The sequence below is a fragment of the Grampus griseus genome (assembly GCF_964374135.1).
Source record: "Grampus griseus genome assembly, chromosome: 11".
NCBI lineage: Eukaryota > Metazoa > Chordata > Mammalia > Artiodactyla > Delphinidae > Grampus > Grampus griseus.
The window spans coordinates 51,025,339-51,048,892 of NC_139005.1; the positions used below are offsets into that span (position 1 = coordinate 51,025,339).

Consider the following 23,554-nt stretch of genomic DNA (forward strand, 5'->3'; position numbering starts at 1 on the left):
TCTTGTAACACAAGTTAGGAGTACAGAATCTTAGAACCCGAAGTAGAGAATGGGAGATTATCTTCATAGAAATGAGTGTTGAAGCCATGGAAATAATTACTGAGAGCAAGTGCAGAAAACAGAAAGCCAGATGGCTAAGGAGGCAGCCTTGGGGAAGACATGGTAAAGAGAACAAAAGTAGAAGTGCAGTGAAGACAGAGTAGTCATCAAAAAAAATAAAAGGATTTTGAGGATAACACAGGGTCAGAGTCAAGAGAGGAATTTCAAGGAGGAAGGAAATAGTCAACAGAAAAGTTGAAATAAATTAATAAAAATGGTCACAGGGTTGGATCATTTGTAAGAGTTTTAGTAGAGTGATTTGGGAACAGAAAACAGATTACAATAAGTGAGAGACTGGAAGATTAAGTGTAGGCAACATATATGTTGCCTACAACAGGAAATCTAGAATCAAGAATCTAGGGTTCTAGCCCACCATTTACTAGCTATGTGGATAAGTTACTTAAAATAGATCCACCTGTTTTTTAATTTATTTATTTATTTATTTATTTATTTTTGGCTGCATTGGGTCTTCGTTGCTGCGCATGGGCTTTCTCTAGTTGCAGCGAGTGGGGGCTACTCTGTTGTGGTGCGCGGGCTTCTCATTCCGGTGGCTTCTCTTGTTGCAGAGCACGGGCTCTAGGTGCACGGGCTTCAGTAGTTATGGCGCGCGAGCTCAGTAGTTGTGGCTCATTGGCTCTAGAGCACAGGCTCAGTAGTTGTGGCACACGGGCTTAGTTGCTCCGCAGCATGTGGGATTTTCCGAGACCAGGGCTCGAACCCATGTCCCCTGCATTGACAGGCAGATTCTTAACCACTGCACCACCAAGGAAGCCCCTGTTTCCTTTTCTGTAAATTAAAAATGATGATCATGATCATGATCATGATCATGATATCTGCTCCATCCCTACAAGGTTAAGAGGAACAAATTAGAAAAGTTATATGGAGACATATTGTAAACCATAATGAAATATATAAATGTTATCTACCCTAATTCTTTCAAGTACTCTGGCAATTGAAAAAAAAGGGAAATATGGGACAGGAACAATGTTTTATTTTTATAAGAGAGGTGCCTCACCATATTTATAGGAAGAAAAATTGACTTAGCACAATAGTTCTACAGCGTCATCACCATTTAGTGGACCTTCATTTGAGAGACAGGGGTTAGAAGCACAGACTCTAGCGCCAGACTATGCGCGTTTGAATCCCAGTTCTGCTACTTAACTTTTATGCACTGCTGTTTCCTCATCTGTAAAATGGGCATAATGATAGTACCGTGTGAGGATTAACATCTGAACATTCAGGACTGTTTCTGGCACATAATAAATGCTCCAAAATGTTGCCAATTAGTACATACAAGCATTGCCATGTGCAAGCACACATGCTTTAAGTTAAAATAATCACAGCTCTTTGTCAACATTTTGATAACTGGCATTTTATGTTAGTCTGAGATGGGAAACTGTCCATCCCTTTATGGATGGGGGAACCAGAATACGGAATGGTCAAATTTAATATCCCTCTCAGATCCTCTTCAGGTAGATTCCAAGTAGTTTCCTTATTTGTTACGAAATAACATGAATTTACAAAATTCAGAGGTTTTTTACAATCCTAGGTATTTGAACTACCATAAAGGGCCAGTGTTATTAGATAAACTGTAGATAAGCTATAGATACTAGATAAGCTGTAGATAAACTTCCCCATGTGAAGTATCCACAAAATAAATTTACAAATGAAAAAGGCAAATATAGATGGTAACAATACAATAGACTGTATTTTGAGGGTCTTTAGGATGATACAGTGGAATACACTGAACATATGACAGACTTTGGAGCCACTTAGACCACGATTAGCATTAGGCCTCCATATTGTTCACTTATTGAGTTGTAACTACAGGCTGGCATGGTACTAGACGCTGGGGATACACTGTAATAGCACAGGAATCCTAGCCTGACATTTTAAACGAGTAAGTTACAAGCGTGATGCAAAAGTGATTCGAGATACTTTATATATGAAATGCCTGGTGCAGTGTCTCGCACATGGCCGGTCACTAAATAAATGTAGCTGTTAAATGGTAACATTAATTTTATTCTACTTTTCCTTCCATTCCCCTCCCCCAAGTTTTGTTTTTCACTGTAGTTCCAGTGAGGGCAACCTAGTCTGTATTCAGTACATACTTAACAATCAACAATGAAACCTAAATAACGAGCACTTATTGTGTGCCAAACACATGTATTAATTTAATCCTGCCAACAACACTTTGAGGTCAATATGATTATCATCCACCGTTTCACTGATGAGTAAACTTAAGTACAGATAGATTATGTAACGCGCCTGAAACTGAGGTTAACAACTAGTGAGCGGGGTGGTAGGTGACGGGAGTGGGGCGAGCTGTTATCCAAATCTACGCAGCTTGTGCCCACACTACCTCTACTCAGTATTAATAAACTAATCGGTGAATGAATAAACGAAGTAACAGTATCACAGAAGGAACCTACGAATAGGACTTCCTAAGAAAGCGCTCCTTCTTTTCACGAATGACAAATACTGGTACGTTTAAAAAGAAAATTAAAAATTTTCATCGCTCCTCGGAGGATCCTCACGCGGGGGAACACGTGGGACCGCAAAAGAGAATAATTAAACAACTGACTCACACGTGGTTTGGACCACGTGGTGAGGCTCTCCGGGGCTCCATACTCTAACCTGCCAACTACCTACCTAAGCCTTTACGGAACGTACTAAGCAAACCCAACCGTGGGTCTCTGTCCCGGCGCAGAAACAGCAAGGGACTCTACAGCCGGCAGAGATTCCCACGAACCCCCATCCCAGCATGCACCAGAGACCCCGGCGACCACGTCTCCTGGCGAGCGCCCGGCGAGCGCGTGCGCCCCATCGCCCGGAAGTGTCGCCTGCACATTGCATGCTGGGAGTTGTAGGCTCTCGGTCCGGGTTCGCGGGCCGTAGTCCGCACTCTCCATGAGGCTGCTGGCTTTGGTCCGCGCGGCTCCGACGCGGGCGCTGACTCAGCGGCGACGGCGGCGGCAGCGTTAGCTGGCCCTCGCGCTCTTTCCCTTCCTGGGGCGCCGATCCCGCCTGCCAGCTTGCTAGCTTGCCTGCCCGACGCCACGCAATAGAAGGCGCCAGGGGACGCGGAGCGGCGAGAGGCGCGCGGCCCCGGCCAGCTCTGTCTCCGGGGTTAGCGCTGCGGCCGTGGCGGAGGACTACGGTGACAAGGACGAGGGCCGCTCTCCCTGCTCCCTGCTTGCGGCGCCGCTCCGCTCTGCTGACCGGCCCTCGGGAGTGCAGGCTGGGAGGCGGGATGGAGTGATAGGGAAGGTGACTCGGGGCTCGGGGCGGGACTCGGACCCGACTCGGTCCACGCGAGGCTGCGGGGAAGTTGGCCGGGAGGACTGGCCCGGGGATCCCCCATGTCGGGGAGTGGTGCGGGTCGGGCCCTGCATGGCGATGCTCCCAGAGGCTGGGCGGACTGGGTGGGGGTGGGTACAAGCTGCGGCCGCCGAGGCTGAGCGCGTCCCTAGTGCGTGGCCGCTCGTTGCCGGGTGTTTCATCACCCGAGTTGCCACGAGGCTCCCTTTAGGGGAGGGATCCGGGGGAAGGAAGGGGCCAAGGCCGGCCGAGGAGGGCCCCCATTGCCTGTGGCCCCCGATATAGTAAAAGTGGCCGAGCCCGTTTGTAATACTTGTAGCGTGTCCCACCAGTTTCAACTGCAGAGACCTCAGACTTGATTACTCCCACCCCACCCCCGACCCCCGTCCCAGGACAAAAAAAAGTATTATTTCTGTGTAGTAATTTGCCAGCACGGCACGCCATTTTTGCTTTTCCCTTCCTCACAATTCTGCAGGAGTAGAGAAGCGTGATGTTTCCCTGTAACCCGATAAAAGGAGTACCTTTTGAAAGTGCTAATTGTAACAACTAGCACTGTTTGAAAGTGCTAGTTGTTACTGAGGGAAGTTACGTTTTATTAAAGCGACTTGTCAGAGTGGTGTTAAAAGGCTGGAAAGATTCAGTCCTGGTGTTTGATCAGTCTTCAGTAGGTATAAAGGAATTTTTCCAGATTGCTTTGATTCTTGATTTAATGGCTATACATGGGAGAGTTAGGGCTTGATATTTCGAGTATGTTGCTCGCCTTCCCCCGGAACATTTGCTAGATGCGTAATTGAAGTGTTTATCACATTGTAACAAATGTTTAAGCCTGCACCGCTATGCGGTGTTAGAACATTATGCACAACCTTTTACTGGGAACATTGTCACCTTTTTGCAGAGGTTGTAACTTTTCCGTTTTTTGCATACATGTAAGTAATTTACCATTGCATGTTGATTATTATCCAAGTGCCTTCTCCGTGGGGGATTCTTTCTGTGCTGACAACTGTAACAAGTTTTGTTTCCTTAAGTTGTTTTGTTTGCGATGTTTTTACTTGGGACCACTTGCTGTTTCCCTTGGTAGAATCGGAGTGACCAAGTTTACGCAATTTTCCCTAAAGCCATGCCAAATTCAAGGAATCTTTTATAGGACTTAATCTGGGATTCATAGAAATTCAGATTGTCTTTTCTTTCTGTGTGTGCATTTTTCAGGGGAATTGTCATCAAATTTTCAACAGTACCTTTTTGGTTTTCCATCTGTTCAAAATGCCAGTTTACTAGTATAAGAAATCTAGGGCTTCCCTGGTGGCGCAGTGGTTGGGAGTCCGCCTGCCGATACAGGGGACACAAGTTCGTGCCCCGGTCCGGGAAGATCCCACATGCCGCGGAGCGGCTGGGCCCGTGAGCCATGGCCGCTGAGCCTGTGCGTCCGGAGCCTGTGCTCCGCAGCGGGAGAGGCCACAGCAGTGAGAGGCCCGCGTACCGGAAAAAAAACAAAAAAGAAAGAAATCTAGATGACTCCAAGTAGTTCCCATTCCCCCGTGTGCCTAGCTCTGAATGATAGATAAGCTATTGAGGACCCACTAGGTGCCAGGCATGCTTTTACATACCTTATCTCATTGAAGTCTTTGCAACTTTATGAGTCAGATGCTCTTTTTCCCATTTCATAGAAAGGGCTCTCTCTCTCAGGTTTGGTAGTTGTCTATGTGGCCCTAGTTTGAAAATGACAAGATCAGAGTACCAATACAGGTCTTTCCAAATCCAAAATGTATGTTATATTATGTCTTAGGGACACAGTGACAAATAGACAGTCCCTCCTTCCCTTTAAGGTTAATGAGAGAAAAGTAGTAAGCAGACAGTGACAATGTATCAGCATTTAGGTGGGGCATCTAATCCAGTTTGGGAGAGTTGAACAATAGAGGTCAAAGTAGCATTTTTGAAAGAGGTGACCTCTAGGCTGAATTCTGAAGAACAAGCAGAGGTTAACTAAGTAACAAGGAAAGAGCAATGTGTCCAAAGAAGATGAAAGGCAGAATACCACTGGCCTTGCTGGGTTAGGGTGCAGAATGGTGAGGAGTCGTTGAAAAGTGTTTGGATCTTAATCCTGAGGGCAGTGGGGAGTTACACTGCCCCTCTGTAGTCTGCAAGTATGATGGTAATCGTAAGAGAAGGGGTCAAGCTTTCTTCTCCAAGGCTCTCAGCACATATCCTGATTTATCATTTGATTCAGGCAGAGCCAGGGAGACAGAAAAGCATGTTGTAGTAGGAGTCTTCTAACCTGGATCTGATCCTGGTCTTACCATTCCTGAAAGGCTGTGACCCCTTCCACACCACATCCCCCATTTAGGTACTTGACCCCTTTAGGCTCTGATCTTCTCTTTGGTTAGATCAGTTATGGTCAAATTGGTGATGATAATTTTTTTTAAAAAAAAGCCTTACAACTTTTTAATAGGAGTAGTAAGATCTGGTCTCCCTACCTCAGGTAGAGTTTGTTCTTTGTTTCTGCAGATAAATAAACAGTTTATCAGAAACCAAGTTGCCTTTAGGGCTGGTCATGTTCTTACTTGAGAATGTTAGACCCTATATTGTGAAAAAACGCAGTATTTTCCGGAGACTAAAAAAAGTTCTTAAATAAGAAAAATCAGTGTTGTCAATTTTTATAGCTACTGTTAGAAAACAGTTTTTGAAATACATTTCTGGAATTGGGCTGGCAAGAGCAGAGATCTGTAAAAGGCAGAGCTAGCCCATTTTTCAAAAGCTAAATGACTTGTTTTCACTCTTTAGCTCCTTTTTCATTTCACTTCTCCTGAAGTACTTGGTAGACTCTCCAGAAAGGCACTCTGAGATCTGTATTTAGTCAGCCATTCTAATTTTTTTTAAAGGATTGTGATATTGATAAATGGCAGTAAGCAAGTATTATAATTAGTGTAATAAGATGATCTGGATTTGTCTTTTTTTTAACTTAATGTAGTTGCACAATTGCACTTTACTGTAGATGGTAATAACATAAATTAGATACTTCTATTTCAAGAAAAAGAATGACTTTCTGTACTTTATTGATGATCTTGAAGAAAAACATTTGAGAACCTTAATGGCATACCTTAGATTTTTAGAAATTACACATTAGCGGAGTATTTAGCAGACCCAGTCTTCTGAGACTTAGGCTCCTTTAGTTGTAATTTGGATAGGTTCAAAAGTTCTTTTAACTCTTAAACTTCTTTGCATAATGTTACCGCTTGTTATGATATTCTGGATAAGCATCTATTTTGTTTATCAAGTATTGTTTTCTTTCAACTTTGTGTGTGTGTGTGCAGATGTTTGTGGATTCTTCTGTGGGATCAGAGGGCACGCCTATTGTAATCAGAAAACTCCAAGTATAGCAGCAGGGATGGATGAACAGGCTCTTTTAGGGCTAAATCCAAATGCTGATTCAGACTTCAGGCAAAGGGTAAGTTAAGTCGGCTTAATCATTTTTTAAAGCATGTTACGGAAAGATTTGCATTAGAGGACTTGAATCAAAAATATACATCTGATAAAGGTCTAATTTGGGTGGAAATGAATAGAGAAACAAATTTGAGGTATTTGACTGTATTCTGAATACAGAAACAGTGAGTGATTGTGATTTATTTTCTCTTAAGTTGGCTTAAAAGTATTAAAATCTCATGTAATTCAAGGCAGGTCTTTATGTCACATCACTATTTCTAATTATTTAAAAGTTGTAATGCAAAGGATTGTTCAAGGGACTTTCCATAGTAGCCGGTGTACATATTATATTTTCCCATTGCTTGGTTTGGTCTAAACAAGTTGCTTAACCCTCATGTTAGTGATAGTTAACATCCTTGTTATTTAGACATGTAAGTAAGCAGTTATGATATTCCATCAGGTTATGTAAAATGATCACATGACAAAGAATCCATTATGAGGTGCTGGGATATTTGGGTAAGTATAAACAATTAAACATAATTTAGCCTACACCTGTAATCATGACTATGGCTGAATGATAGAAGAATCTAAAGAGCAAGCCTATAATTAAATTTTTTAAAGATGCGTGGGTGGTTTGAAGTATAAGGTAAGTGGATGGAGAGTCATTTTCTTCTTTCTACTTCTCATAACAAAGAATTTTTTTAATTTTTTTTTTATTTTTTCATTTTTTAGTGGTACGCAGGCCTCTCACTGTTGTGGCCTCTCCCCCTGCAGAGCACAGGCTCTGGATGCGCAGGCTCAGAGGCCATGGCTCACGGGCCCAGCTGCTCCATGGCATGCGGGATCTTCCCGGACCGGGGCACGAACCCGTGTCCCCTGCATCGGCAGGCGGACTCTCAACCACTGCGCCACCAGGGAAGCCCCAAAGAATATTTTTTATAAATGAGCTAAACGAGGTTAACAGTTTCACAAAAAATAGCAATTTAACAATTTCACAAAAAATAGCAATTTTTCTGCTTTTAAGCAGAGATTTTTTTAAGTTGTAAAAAATTTCCAGGGGTTTCCAGCATAGTATGTTAAAAGAAGTAACCAGCCCTCCAGATGGAGGTAAATAATAAGAATTGAGATTTAAATAGCTAATTACAAGATACCTATCAAACTGGTTAGGACATGAAAAGTCATTAAAAGTCCATGTTTTCTGTGTATGGACAAATATTTCCTTTCATGGGAGTGTAAGCTACCTGCCTTCAAACCCTTAGTCACATAGTCGAAGCATCACAGACCTGTACCTTTAGTCTGGCTTGGTACTTCATAGTTATTATAACTAAAATCTTTGACTATTTGTTTAGTTATTAAATAAACTTCTGTTATTTTTTACGTTCCTTTTTTGAAATCCTTTGTTTTATAATTAAATTCCACCATCCGACAGGTTTTTTTTTTTAATTGTGCCATGATTTTCTTTTTCAGAAAAGTAAAACTAGTACACTGGCAGTGGTTTTAATATAGAAGTTAGGTTTTTAATCAATAAAAATGGGTTCTATCAGTCACAGGCTTATGTTAGGCATCCTGGTGCAGGCTTAATTTGATATCCCATTAGGCCAGCCTGCATAACAATTAGGATGAAAAACAAGGAATCTTAAGGAAAAGTGAGTTCTGATAGTCCTGATATTGGAATTCAGGAGTAGTGGGAACTTCATTCAGTTTCGTAGTAAGATAAATGACTACCAACCCTGGTTCCCAATTGTCTGTCTGTAGTTCTCTGTTTTCTACATGGGCAGTAAGTAGCTGAACTGACTCTGTTGCCACTTAGAGACAGTGGAGCGTTAGAAAGAAGGTACGAGGAGAACTGGGTGATATGATAAAAGCTTTGACTTGTTCGTCGTTGCCACAGGTTTTTTTTGATGCTAGTATCACATGGATTCAGAGTGCAAAGACTAGCTAAAACTGAAATTTTTCAAGTTATTATCACTTAAAAAAATAGAATATCTGTCTTTGGTTTAAAACTTGCTATTATTTAAAGAAAATGAGGCTTCCCTGGTGGCGCAGTGGTTGAGAGTCCGCCTGCCGATGCAGGGGACAGGGGTTCGTGCCCCGGTCCGGGAAGATCCCACATGCCGCGGAGTGGCTGGGCCTGTGAGCCATGGCCGCTGAGCCTGTGCGTCCGGAGCCTGCGCGTCCAGAGCCTGTGCTCCGCAACGGGAGAGGCCACAACAGTGAGAGGCCCTCGTACCACAAAAAAAAAAAAAAGAAAGAAAGAAAATGGTATGTCAGTGACAATTCTAGCAGCTGAATCACACCTCCCCCTCCTTTTTTGGTAAGTGAAATATTAGGTGGTAATGCAGTATACGATTGACTTGAGCATTGTCCCCTGCCCTGGCCCCTGGGGTATTCCTAAAGGAAACTCTAGGTTTCATGGAATAGATATTGTTAGACACCTGAACTAGATTATTTTGCAGCTGCTTGGGTTCCTATATTCTTAATTTCTAAAGATAGCTGTTACTTACACTTAAGATAGTATTTGGTGATCTTCTTCATCTGCTCACGTTCATTTATCTGGTCCTCTGTCAGTGGGAGCAGCCACTGAGACCACGTCTGAAAACCCATTCCTTCATTCATACAGTTACATAACACAGGAAACTATCACCTAAATACAGTGGATTTTTTGCTGCTTATTTTTTTTTAACCTCTAACTGAAAGGAAAAAATAATTTTATATCTTGACAGTATATGTGTGTGTGTGTGTGTGTATGTATATATAGATGTAAACATAGACACATATACACATGAATATATGACATATACACACGTGACTAAGACAAGTTACACAAAATAATAGTTATTCTTGCTAGGTGCAGTGCAGTCTGATATTCTGTATTGTTTCATTTTAAAAATTGCTGATCAAGACCAATAAAATTGTCTTCATCATGGATGGGGCACAAACCACATTTAAAAAATATATACTGACTAATTGAAATTAGGTTCCTCTAAGGCTTAATATTGTTTCTAACTAATTTCAGGGTTTATATCAGTATGTAATTGCTTTAAAATCATTTAGCAGTGTTTCTAGAGATTATGTGTTATTTTCCTGACTGAGATGTTTTTTACAAGTTGGTGAGATTACTGTTTGTCCATTGTCATGTGTGAAACCTGCATCTGTCATTGATTCCAGTTGCAACATACTAATGGAAAAGTGGCAGAAGTCACTCCCATTTTCCCAACAGTGGTAGAGAGCATATGGACTTGGTGCTGCATCCAGTCTAGAGTATACTTGCTCTTATGACAGGCCCCAGAATTCGTGAATACAGGGATGAGAAACACATTTCCTAAAACTTTGACCATTTCAGTTATTTGGTACTTCTGCAAACTTCATATCAAGCACTTGAACTCCGACTTTAATCTCACTTTTTAGGAAACTTACATGATATAGCTGAAGATTTTAAATAACTCTCCTTTTCTGTTAAACAGTAGATCAAATGACATACAGAGTATGTTTCATCTTTTATAATCACCTCTTTAATAGCATGTTTGCTATTAAATAGGAAAAATATTGTTTATATACCATTTTATAATTGCATATACCTCAATAGTATAGCACTTGACACAGCACTTGAGTGTTTTCTCTTTGATCTTCCTAATAATTCATAGATACCTGCAGGGCATTTTTGTGTTGTCTCCTTTCCTGTAAAGAAACAGGTTGGAGTATCCAACTGATGGAATTTGTTTTTTACTTAACGTTTTTTCCTAGGAATGATCACTAAGTTGCACATACTCAGAAGCCTGAATTCAATGTTTAGCTATTTTTTATTTAGTCACTTTTTTGTTGTTAGTTTGCTACTCCCAGAAAACTTTATCGAGTATTGGCAGAGAATTGAGATTGACTATTCCAAATGCATTTTCTGCTTTGCAATCTTACAGGCCCTGGCCTATTTTGAGCAGTTAAAGATTTCCCCAGATGCCTGGCAAGTGTGTGCAGAAGCTCTGGCCCAGAGGACGTACAGGTGACTAAAACAAAATTTGTGTGATTTGTAGGAGAATTTAAATTTTTGTGAACTCGACAGGATTGTTACATTTACCTGTTTGGAAAATGTTTTCATAAAAACATTTTATGACTTATATTTTGGAAAACTATTCAGTGTAGAAATGAGAAAAATAGTAAACTAATAATTTGGCCATTCCAGAATTGACTTCTCATTAAAATATCCTTTGCCTTATTCTGAGTACCTGGCAGTAGATCCCAAGTGGCATATAGTTTCTATACAGTAGAAACTTCCTTATCTTCTTATGATGGGGAGGGGTAGTTGGTTTTCTAAAAAGTTGGTAAAGGAGGTAATCAAAAATTTTATATATCTTAATTTTTAATTTTAATTTAAAGTATATAAACACATAGTTACTAATCTTTTGATATTGGACCAAGGACTTTTCTTTGCATATATGCCACTAACATTCACTTCATCATTCTCAACGTTGATCACACCCATAATTGATCCTCTGTAATTTCCACTTTGGGTCCCTGTAGTGGATTGAGGAACAGTGAGTACAGATTTCTAAACTTTTTATTTATTTGTTCCTATCTCTCCAAGTTATCTGTCTCACATCACATAGGTCCAAGGTTTTCCCCCTGCAGTGTGACTTCCTATGAACTCTTTCTAAAGCATTCAACTTAATTTTTATGAAAATATAAACTGTCATCATACTCATTTCATTAGTTTATATGATAATTAAGTTACTTACATACAAAAGAAGTACAACACACATAGTGAGGCTTGGGGAAGCACAGCTGACTAGTTGTAAATAAACAACTCTACTAGTGGGAGTAGAAGTTTATAGAGGTCAGTGATGACTCCTAGCTAGAGTTCTTGGCATGCTGTGGATATCAGTCACTACATTTTATAGCCAAAAGGAAGTGCTCCAGTTTAGTGAAAGTTGGTTTTGAGAATATCTATATGTCTTAGAGTAAATAAGGGCTGGCTTTTAATTAAAGGCTCCCTATAATTTATATTTTGAGTGGAAGATCTAAGTCACATAATTAGTTAAAGCTTCAGTGCCATCCATGAGAAGATTAGAAACCCTAGGGTCTTAGAAGAGATGCAAATTAAATGTAACTTTTTAAAAAACTTTAAAAAATTAAGTTTCATTTTCTTAAGTGTGAAATTATTATTATTTTTTGGTTAATTGATGTAGTCTAAATGAAGATAACACCTCCATTCTTGTATTGACTAGTTAGCTTTGTATATGAAAAATTGTTCCATGACTAAGCCTGGCCTAGACCAACTGTATTAAGATGAACAGATTGTTGTTCACTAACGGGACTTGGTCAGAGTTTGTAGCTGGCTCACTGCAGCTCTGCCGTCACCCCTAGAGACACAGTTGGAAGTGGATGATGGGTGGGTGTTGGTTTTTACTCCCCTTTTATAAGGGCAATATATTGGTAACTTGGTTTTCTGTATGAATTTTGGGGGCTGGACTGCCAGTCTGGGTGACTCCGCTTGCTTTGGATTTGACTGCAGTAGAACTTTTAAGTATGACTTTGATGACCATTTCTGGTTTGACTCAGTCTCTGGCTGTTCTACCATTTGTAATTTTACATCTAGCCTTTCTATTGTAAAACGTAGAAGTTGTTCTGGGAATCCTAACGTCTAGAATTTAGGGGGAACGCCTTCTGTTTGCAAAAGCACTGTATGTACTTAAAATGCAGCTCAAATTTTTTTGGTTATTCCATTTGCCAGATTTCCATTGGATATTGTATAACATAAAAAGTTCTCTTAGCTTTTTAAACAAATGGATGTGAATGTAAAACTTGAGATCAATAAGCCAAAGGTTTAGTTTGAGAAACTTTTCAACTGTAGTTTATTCATTACTATTTTACCTTTGATTTGTTTTCCCTAATTCATATTCTGCTTATCTAATTTTTCTTTTTTTTTCTTTTTCAGTGATGATCACATTAAATTTTTCTGCTTTCAAGTACTAGAACATCAAGTTAAATACAAGTAAGGCTTTTCTCCCTGACATTTGTGGGGAGAGGGCTTTTTTTTTTAACTTTTAAAATAATTAATTAATTAATTTCTTTTTGACTATGTTGGGTCTCTGTTGCTGCAGTCAGGCTTTCTCTAGTTGCAGTGAGCAGGGGCTACTCTTCGTTGTGGTGCCCAGGCTTTTCATTGTTGTGGCTTCTCTTGTTGCAGAGCACAGGCTCTAGGCGCACGGGCTTCAGTAGTTGTGTATGGGCTTAGTTGCTCTGTGACTTGTGGGATCTTCCTGCACCAGAGATTGAACCCGTGACCCCTGCATTGGCAGGCGGATTCTTAACCGCTGCGCCACCAGGGCAGTCCCGAGAGGCCATTTTTTAAATTAGTTTTTCCGTCTTTGGGGACACCATAACATAGGTTGTAAATTGATGGTATATGTCATATCCAGCTCATAGATGTATTTTGATTTATCCCAAAAAGTGTTTTAAAAATACTGAGTTCATTGGTTACATATAAAAATCCAGTCATTTCACAGGAAAAAAGTAGATTTCCAGCTTCTCTGGAAGAAATTAGAAGATCTAGCAATACTGAGCCTGTTTCTCTGAACAATGACTCTCTGTTAGAGTTGAGTGGCAGTGTGGGCACTTGTATTTAGAACCCCTGCCTAATTTAAGTAAAAACAGTCAATTGCTGCTCTGGGGATCCTTAGTTTGCCTAATGATTTATTCTGTAAACCACAGAGCTGAGACCATGGGTGTATTTTCGTCTGAAAAATTGTGTAGCTGCCATTTTGTTTTAACATGAACTGAACCACAAAACAAAGATCAGTATTGATACCCCACCTGCCTCTCCCACCCTTGTCTTTAAAGCAATAATGAGAGGTATTACCAATTTGTTTTAGGGAATTTTAGATAGTCGAGTGCTGTACAAATTTTCTCATTCAAATTTATAAGAGGCTGTTACTTTTTTAAAACCACAGACACTAAACATTATCATTGTTATTTTTCTTCCCTATTTTGAACAGATATTCAGAACTAACTACTGTTCAACAACAACTGATTAGGGAGACACTCATATCTTGGCTTCAAGCTCAGGTAAAATAGTAGTTTTTACATTTAGTGCCTCAAATTGCCAGATATTTAAATTTTTATTTTTGCAAGAGTTTGCAACTTCACCTCAAAAATGTCACTCATTTATCCTCCATTTCATCATGTAGCTCTTTTAGAAAGTGCTGTTTTTGAAGATCATGGGTAGATGAAAACTTAGCAATAACTTTAAATTATATTGATAATTGAAGCTGTCATTCTGTCCATGACACATGGTGGAAACTTTGGTTTTAAAATGTAATATGTTTTTAACTACTTGACAAGAGTGGCTTTTCTGTTCACACTTAAGGTGAGCTCTCCTGGACAGCCTCTTAACAAAGAGCCCTTTTCAGAGGAGCCAATAGAGTTCTTTATTCAGTACATTCTTTTTCATTAATTTTAGCTAATCTTAACGTATTAAAGCAGTTGTGTAGCTAGGATGTTTATTTTCCTTAAAGAGCAAGCAGCTAGAAGAAAAATCATTGAATTTTTTTTCTTCTTAGAAAAAATTATAGGAACTACTAACGCTCTGCCCGTGAAACTTTTCTCTGAAAGTGTGAGAGAGGTGTAACGGTTAGCACCTTTGTTCATTTGATTGTTCTCCATCTGGCTAGTCACCTCAGAACTTTGGTAATTCTCAGGCATATTTGTTGCACAGCTGTTCTAGAGCCTAGTGAAGTTTGGTGGAGTTTTGCCTATTATTGATAAATAGGAAAACAACGTTTGAGTCTTTTCCATTTACATTTGATTTTATGAACTATTTCCCTGTTTGTCAGATGCTGAATCCCCAACCAGAGAAGACCTTTATACGAAATAAAGCAGCCCAAGTCTTCGCCTTGCTTTTTGTTACAGAATATCTCACTAAATGGCCCAAGTTTTTTTTTGACATTCTCTCAGTAGTGGACCTAAATCCAAGGGGAGTAGATCTGTACCTCCGAATTCTCATGGCTATTGATTCAGAGTTGGTGGATCGTGATGTGGTGCATACATCGGAGGCAAGTAACTTCCTATTAATTTTAAGTTTTTAATGTAGATATTGTAGGAGGTGGTGGGCATATAATAAAAGGATCAAGAAGAGTTTTTTATTGTTTTTTTTGAGATAAAACTTTATTAAGAATACTTATAAATTTACTCAACGTTTTGAATTTTGTTTTACAAAGGAATTTAAACTTGGGTTTTTTTTCCAGGTGTAGGGTGAAATTAGAGTATTCAGATTTTTTTTTTAACCAGGCAAGAACTTTCTCTAGAGAAATACACAAATTGATTTTTTCCTATGAATCTATAGACAAATGTGCCCTATATTTACTACTGCTTTATAGTCAACGAGTGAGGAAAAAGCATTGCTTATGAATCAGTGCTGGGTTCTTCTGTATTCTCAGTTAGTCACATAGCCCATCACCTTAGTCTTTCTCTATTTCTGTATTACCCAATATAACTTTCTCCTTTTTCTTAAAGAATACAATGGAAATAGCTTAATTCAAATGTGTATGATAATTTGAGGTCATTGTATGTCAAATATGTTTGTAACATTTAAGTAATTGCTATTCTCTTAAGTAATTTTAAGTATTTGTATAATATTGAGAAATAACTTTTATCACATGGTTAAGATTTCTAAGCAATGTTTATTTATAGTTTGTATTTAATAAGAAATTGTGTCTGAGGAAATGAGTAGAATGGAAGGAGGAATTAGAATCACAGGTTATGATTTTAGAGCAGATAAATAGGAAATAGCGGCAGTGAATGTGTTAACAAGTCTGGAAGTTTAGTGGTGAGGAAATTACTGTGTGCGACTATTATTCAGATGTTAAACATTATTTTGGGAGGTAGTCTACTTTAATTGTGTATATGGTACTTTGTTTTGTCTTTTAGGAGGCTCGTAGGAATACTCTCATAAAAGATACCATGAGGGAACAGTGCATTCCAAACTTGGTGGAATCATGGTACCAAATCCTACAAAACTATCAGTATACTAATTCAGAAGTAACATGTCAGTGCCTTGAAGTAGTTGGGGCTTATGTCTCTTGGATAGACTTATCCCTTATAGCCAATGATAGGTAAGTTAACCTATATTTTAAAAATGTAAACCTACAAAATACAGTATGTAAAACTCATGAATTTGAAAATATTGTAACAATTTTATTTCACCATTGCCAGGTTTATAAATATGCTGCTAGGTCATATGTCAATAGAAGTTCTACGGGAAGAAGCATGTGATTGTTTATTTGAAATTGTAAATAAAGGAATGGATCCTGTTGATAAAATGAAACTAGTAGAATCTTTGTGTCGAGTATTACAGTCTGCTGGGTTTTTCAGCATTGACCAGGTCAGTAAATTTATGTATAAGGTTTTGAAAATGTTAGAACAAATTAGGATAGGCAGTAATTTAAATATGCTTTCCTTTTCTTTTTCTTTTTGTTTTGTTTTTAAATGCTGGAAACTTCCTTGTCGTTATAATAATGAAACATTGTATCTAGAAAGCCATAACGTTATCTGTAACATTTGCCTTGAACAATAGATTATACCAGACTTAAACTTGAAGATCTGGGATGGTACTTACAATTGTGCGTTTCTAACAAACTCTCTGTGATACTGCTGATTCATGGACCACACTTTAAAAAGCATGGCAATGCATTTTGACCTAAATTAGACTTAATTATAAATGTTATATTTTCATCACATTCATTTGAGCTGTTAAAGTTTAGCGTCAGCAGAATTAGGGCTGAATGTGGTAAATTAGTAATTTAGAAACTGAATTTGAAGGTTTTTATTTTTAATTTTACCTGTGATATTGGTAAAGAATTACTGAGAAGTCTCTGTATTGTTGATATGTCTGGAGTACAACACCTCTGGTATTTTCCTAGCTGACAAATAGTAGTGTTTTCTTACACTGCTGATAATTGTCTTATTTAGTCCCTGGTAAAAGATTTAAAATGGTGAAGGTGAAAATCTCTTTCTGTAGGAAACATCATAAGGATAATTAATGAAAATAACCTAATTTTAAGTTCTAGAATTAGTGCTGATGTGACCTTAGGCAGATTATTATAATAGCAGTTTTATCTCTTTGTAGTGCAGTTGAGGTTCAAATTAAATAGTATCAGAAAGGGCTGTTGTAAATTCTTATACATAGCATAATATGGCAGCATTAAATTTATTAGAGCATATTTACTAAATTCAGCGGTTTAGAGAGAAGGTTTTGAAACCACAGATCTCTTTTTTTTTTTTTTTTTTTCTTTTTGTGGTACGCGGGCCTCTCACTGTTGTGGCGTCTCCCGTTGCGGAGCACAGGCTCCAGACGCGCAGGCTCAGCGGCCATGGCTCACGGGCCTAGCCGCTCCACGGCATGTGGGATCCTCCCGGATCGGGGCACGAACCCGTGTCCCCTGCAACGGCAGGCGGACTCTCAACCACTGCACCACCAGGGAAGCCCAGATCTCTTTTTTTTAAGCTTTTATAAGTTGGCAATGTCTACATGACTATAACCATTAAAAAAAGTTGCTTTGAAGAGTTAGTACTAATGGATAATAATAGTAGAAGAATTCAAACTCTTAAGATTTCCCAGTCAAAATGGTAGAATTGTTAGTGTCTAATGTTAGTTTAAAAATGACTCCTGGGACTTCCCTGGTGGCACAGTGGTTAAGAATCCGCCTGCCAATGCAGGGGACATGGGTTCAAGCCATGGTCCGGGAAGATCCCACATGCTGCAGAGCAGCTAAGCCCATGTGCCACAACTACTGAGCCTGTGCTCTAGAGCCCATGAGCCACAACTACTGAGCCCCAATGCCACAACTGCTGAAGCCCGCGTGCCTAGAGCACTGCAATGAGAAGCCCACGCACCGCAACGAAGAGTAGCCCCAGCTCGCTGCAGCTAGAGAAAGCTGGTGCGTGGCAATGAAGACTCAATGCAGCAAAAAATAAAAAATAAATAAATAAAATAAAAATGACTCCTATGATTGGTCTTTGACCCATACCTAAGTTTAGAGTTTTCCCTCTTAGGTGGTTGGTTTTAAATTGAAGTATTGATCATTTGTAGGAAGAAGATGTTGACTTCCTGGCCAGATTTTCTAAACTGGTAAATGGAATGGGACAGTCATTGATAGTTAGCTGGACTAAATTAATTAAGAATGGGGATATCAAGAATGCTCAAGAGGCACTACAAGCTATTGAAACAAAGGTGGCACTGATGTTGCAGCTCCTAGTTCATGAGGATGATGACATCTCTTCTAACATTATTGGATTTTGTTATGATTATCTTCATATTTTGAAACAGGTAAGTCCTTATTTTAATCTTTTTGTCCAGTAGATAATATAGAAAAGCAATAGAGAATTGGAAAGTACAGGAAAAATGAAAACAAGAAAATACTCATAATTCTACACTCTAATGACATTTACTGTTAATTATTAATGTATTTTCATCTTTTTTTTTTCTTTAAACTTCTTAGCCAAAAAACAGAAATGGCCAGGTTCTAAAATTCACTAGACTAAAAAGCTTCAGAATTAGTTATAGGTTTAGGGGTTTTTTTAATTTTGAATCTGTGTTTATTTCTTTTTCTTTTTTTAAATCTTGGCTGCTTTGCACGGCTTACGGGATCTCAGTTCCCCGACCAGGGGTTGAACCTGGGCCCCAGCAGTGAAAGCGCCAAATCCTAATCACTAGACCACCAGGGAACTCCATGAATCTGTTTATTTTTATTTATTTATTTTTTTGGCTGTGTGGCATGTAGGGTCTCAGTTCCCCGACCAGGGGTTGAATCCGTGCCCCCTGCATTGGGAGCGCAGAGTCTTAACCACTGGACCGCCAGGGAAGCCCCCTCTGTTTATTTCTAAATACAGTAGAAATTTTGTTAAACATGGTTCATTTTTTTTTTTTTTAATTATTGAATTTATTTATTTTTGGCTGCGTTGGGTCTTCGTTGCTGCATACGGGCTTTCTTTAGTTGTGGCGAGCGGGGGCTACTCTTCATTGCAGTGCATGGGCTTCTCATTCTGGTGGCTTCTCTTGTTGTGGAGCTCAGGCTCTAGGCATGCAGGCTTCAGTAGTTGCAGCATGCAGGCTCAGTAGTTGTGGCGAGCGGGCTCTAGAGCGCAGGCTCAGTAGTTGTGGTGCCCGGGCTTAGTTGCTCCATGGCATGTGGGATCTTCCCGGACCAGGGTTCACACCCGTGTCCCCTTCATTGGCAGGCGGATTCTTAACCACTGCACCACCAGGGAAGTCCCCGTGGTTCGTTATTTTAATTACATATGCATCATTTCTTATAAACAATTTTTTTTTTACAATTAAAAGTTTCCCCCTAGAGAGTTGCTTCCAATAATAGACCTTAAAATGTAGAAGGTATGAACCTCCCATATTATATTGATAGCATGTAGCCTTTTAAAGAATTAGTGATTTCTCATTATGACATTAGGTGAGAGCCATTCCTATTTTATTGATATTTACATAGAATTAGTTGAATTGAGTCAAGCTTAAAATAATTTTTTTCCAAACTGAGTTTAGCTTCTGTTATAAACCTAATATGTTTCTGCATGCATATTTTAAGAAATTTTAGGCAATGTGGAAAGGTATGAAGAAAGTTAAAATTGGTATCAGTATTGATAGTCCCACTGTGTATCTCATAATGGATTTCTAGGCTTTTTTGGCCTTGTTTAAAAACAAAGTGAGATCATACTTTGCTGTTCTATAATCTACTTCTTTGCTGAATACATTTATAAGTGCCTTGTAAAATCAAATTCATCTACATGTCTTTGCCTACATGTCAAGTTACTTACTAGAAGTGAAATTGATAGATCTTAGGTTAGGTACATTTCATATATAGAAATGTACTGTCAAACTGCCCTCCAGAAAAGCTGTGTGCATGTTTGAAAAGATCTTAACTGATCAGAAAAATATTCTGATAAGCAAGTATAACTTTAGGAAAGCTAATAAATGATTGCTTTCTTTCAACAGCTTACAGTGCTCTCTGATCAGCAAAAAGCTAATGTAGAGGTAATTGACTTCTTTTTGTTTCTTTTAAACCAATAATAGAATCTACATCTGCAGTCTGCCTTGAAATGTAGCTTAATTTCAAATTATATGAAATTAAAGGAGACTGACAAAAGGTATTTTGTTCTTAATTTTAGGCAATCATGTTGGCCGTTATGAAAAAATTAACCTATGATGAAGAATATAACTTTGAAAATGAGGTAAGAATTTTGCATTGAGGAGAAATCAGTTTTAATTTTGTTTACTTACATCAAATTAATATTCCAAGTTTTGATTATCTTAAAAAATTAGTCTTGGGGTTTTGTTTTTGTTTTTTGACTGCATTGGGTCTTCATTGCTGCTCACGGGCTTTCTCTCTAGTTGTGGCAAGTGGGGGCTACTCTTCTTTGTGGTGCATGGGCTTCTTGTTGCGGTGGCTTCTCTTGTTGCGGAGCACAGGCTCTAGGCGTGCAGGCTTCAGTAGTTGCAGCACACAGGCTCAGTAGTTGTGGTTCATGAGCTCTAGAGCGCAGGCTCAGTAGCTGTGGCGCATGGGCTTAGTTGCTCCACGGCATGTGGGATCTTCCCGGACCAGGGCTTAAACCCGTGTTCCCTGCATTGGCAGGTGGATTCTTAACCACCGCACCACCAGGGAAGTCCCTAGTCTTGTTTATATTGACCTCTACTTAGGTGAAATTAATGGAAACTTTCATAATCCTTCATTTTTTTGTATTTTGTCCCTCTTTAAAATGACCCTTTTAAAAACACTTTGTAGCATTGAACTTCATAAATATTGACAGTATTATTGGTGATCATATTTCACTTTATATTTAGTAAGAGTGATCAGTTGAAGCCCAGTTGATGGACCTCAGATCATAATTGTCTGTGGGAGAGTAGGAATGAGGTACTGAACCATCTCTGGACTTGTTCTGGTTAAAGACTTGTCCAGGGTTGTCAGTGAGTCAGCTTCTCATCAATCACAAGGGTTATCGGTGCTTTCTAGCAACTCAATGATGGCACGTACTGTCTAGTCGTGTGCTAACGTGTTCTGTTACCCACTTCAGGCATTCAAAAACTTCTAACTGTAAAAGAATAATGGTGATGATCACCAACACACCATGCACTTATGAAGTGCTAGGCTCATTACATATAATATCTTCAATCATGTGATATTATTGCAGTTCTTAAAGTGGACAGTGAGATACAAGGAGTGTAAATAAGATGCCAGAGTTCTCACAGAGCCCTACATGAACCCATCCTGGCTTAGACTCTTGTTTTTGTTTTTTCCCCAAAGCCTTGCATTATCTGTCCTTTGCTTAATTGTCCCTCAATAACTCTTTCCTGTTAGACTTTTGTTTTTAACATCCTCCCTATGCTATTTCTGGCTCTAGGCTTTCATGGTCTAGGGCTGTGTTCAGAAATAATTATTTGTGAGCAGGAGGGGAAAGGCTACTAAGCATAGTACATTTTCCTACATAAATAAATATTAATGAAAAAATAAAAGTGTATTAAATTTATAAATACAAAAACTAGTGAGAACTCACCATTTTATGTGTTTTAAGATCTTTTATGTTTTTTAATGGAATTTTTAAAATATCATAGGGTGAAGACGAAGCCATGTTTGTAGAATACAGAAAACAACTGAAGTTATTGTTGGACAGGCTTGCTCAAGTTTCACCCGAGTTACTGCTGGCTTCTGTTCGCAGAGTTTTTAGTTCTACCCTGCAGTAAGTTTGTTACGCTGTTTCTAACAAGTCACCTCTTTCCTTTTCTCCCTGATGATGGTCTACCATAAGTGATTCACGTGACTTATTAATTTATGTTACTTATGAAGATCTTACGTGTATCTCTGAAACAATGCACTTGCCTCTGATTTATCTTGATTCTTGGGGGGAAATACTGCTCTTTGGAATGTCAATAAAATGGATTTCATTAGTTTTGTATACTTTTGTGATATGAATTATGTTGCCTGGCAAAATTAACAATTGCTGTGACTGTTTAATAATTAAAGAGGCTTCGGTTGGTGTCTTTTTATCCCGTGCATCACTAGTTGTATAGAAAGTTTATATTCAGATTTCACCGACATATTATATACCTTGGTAGGAATTGGCAGACTACAAGGTTTATGGAAGTTGAAGTGGCAATAAGATTGCTGTATATGTTGGCAGAAGCTCTTCCAGTATCTCATGGTGCTCACTTCTCAGGTGATGTTTCAAAAGCTAGTGCTTTGCAGGATATGATGCGAACTGTAAGTATACTAAAGATAATTTATTTTGAACATAATTTTCTGTTTTCATATAAGCTAATGTGAGTTCCTTAATTGTTAGAGCTTAATATATGTTAATACTGGGACATTTTGATGTTGCAGTAAATAAGGATAGATTTCTTAACTTTTTCCTGCTCCAGTTGGTAACATCAGGAGTTAGTTCCTACCAGCACACATCTGTGACATTGGAGTTCTTCGAAACTGTTGTTAGATATGAAAAGTTTTTCACAGTTGAACCTCAACACATTCCATGTGTACTAGTAAGTATACACTTTACTCTCAACTTTTATTTTCCGTGTGTTTCAGCTAATGAGCAGATAGTATTCTATCTTTCTTTTATTACTTTTTCCAGAGCCAGAAGCTCTCAAAAACTCTTCAACACACTGACACTAACCCCTCCTCCATTCCTTTAAAATGGAGTGTCTAGTCAGTTATTTAAAACAAATACTCAAGGGCCTGTTTGTGTGTAGTGTAGGCTTACTTTTTATATGTACCTAGTTCTTCCCTTCTAGAGCTAAAAAGTAGAATTCGGTATGAACAAAAATGTGTCATGACAATAGCAATAAAAGCCTTAAATAAGTACAGAAATAGTAAAAGTGTCTCTGTTTCTTTAGATGGCTTTCTTAGATCACAGGGGTCTGCGGCACTCTAGTGCAAAAGTACGGAGCAGAACTGCTTACCTGTTTTCTAGATTTGTCAAATCTCTGAAGTAAGTACAAAATTTCATCTATAATGTTTAATTCTTGTTTTTAAGATTGTTAAGTAAGATGTAAATTATTTTCTAAGAGCCTGTGGTAGATTTGGTCTTTTCGTCCTAAGGCTTTTGTAAAATTTTGGTGTTCCTTTTTGTATCATGATGTTACGATTTCTTTTCCTTCTCTTTAGCCAGGTACTTTGTTCATCATTAAACAGTGATTTGTTTGAATATTTTTGTATGTAACAGCTGTCATCACTAATGACATTAGTTACTTAACGGTTTTACTGCTGTAGATAACTCTATGGCTTCTGTGAAATTCTAAAGATGATACTCCTTGGAAATACATTTTGAACTTAATCTGTTTTATATTGTATTGTTCTTTACTAGTACCAGCTTTTGGTATGAAAACTACTTATTCTTAGGCTTATAAAATCGTAGTTTAAAAAAATCATAGCTAGTCTGAATGATCACATGTGACTACCTTAGCACTGAACTTTTTTTTTTAGTTCTGCCTTAAAGAGGGATTTGGCATTTCCGCACTTTGCCAAGCACTGTTATTTATGTAATTGTGGTTTTCCTTTTTGCCTTTATTCAGTAAACAAATGAATCCTTTCATTGAGGATATTCTGAATAGAATACAAGATTTATTAGAACTTTCTCCACCTGTAAGTATCTATCCTTCTGAGTGATAAGTTTTCCCCAATATTGAGGCTACATATCCCTTTAGCCTTTAGTGTTAATGCCTTTG

The 23,554-nt window shown here is 38.7% G+C and overlaps 1 protein-coding gene across 1 annotated transcript in view; it reads left to right on the forward strand.

Moving 5' to 3' along the window:
• Positions 1–6,716: 6,716 nt before the first annotated feature.
• The window catches only part of XPOT (exportin for tRNA), a 34,548-nt gene continuing 17,710 nt past the window's right edge, over positions 6,717–23,554 (forward strand). The window contains exons 1-15 of the mRNA XM_082664993.1: positions 6,717–6,862; positions 10,752–10,834; positions 12,767–12,823; positions 13,827–13,896; positions 14,664–14,882; positions 15,757–15,941; positions 16,042–16,210; positions 17,918–18,154; positions 19,829–19,867; positions 20,002–20,064; positions 21,446–21,570; positions 21,947–22,091; positions 22,250–22,369; positions 22,724–22,818; positions 23,402–23,471. Coding sequence (XP_082521119.1) covers positions 6,803–6,862; positions 10,752–10,834; positions 12,767–12,823; positions 13,827–13,896; positions 14,664–14,882; positions 15,757–15,941; positions 16,042–16,210; positions 17,918–18,154; positions 19,829–19,867; positions 20,002–20,064; positions 21,446–21,570; positions 21,947–22,091; positions 22,250–22,369; positions 22,724–22,818; positions 23,402–23,471 — 1,737 coding nt within the window. The 5' untranslated portion in view covers positions 6,717–6,802. The remainder of the gene's footprint in view (positions 6,863–10,751; positions 10,835–12,766; positions 12,824–13,826; positions 13,897–14,663; positions 14,883–15,756; positions 15,942–16,041; positions 16,211–17,917; positions 18,155–19,828; positions 19,868–20,001; positions 20,065–21,445; positions 21,571–21,946; positions 22,092–22,249; positions 22,370–22,723; positions 22,819–23,401; positions 23,472–23,554) is intronic.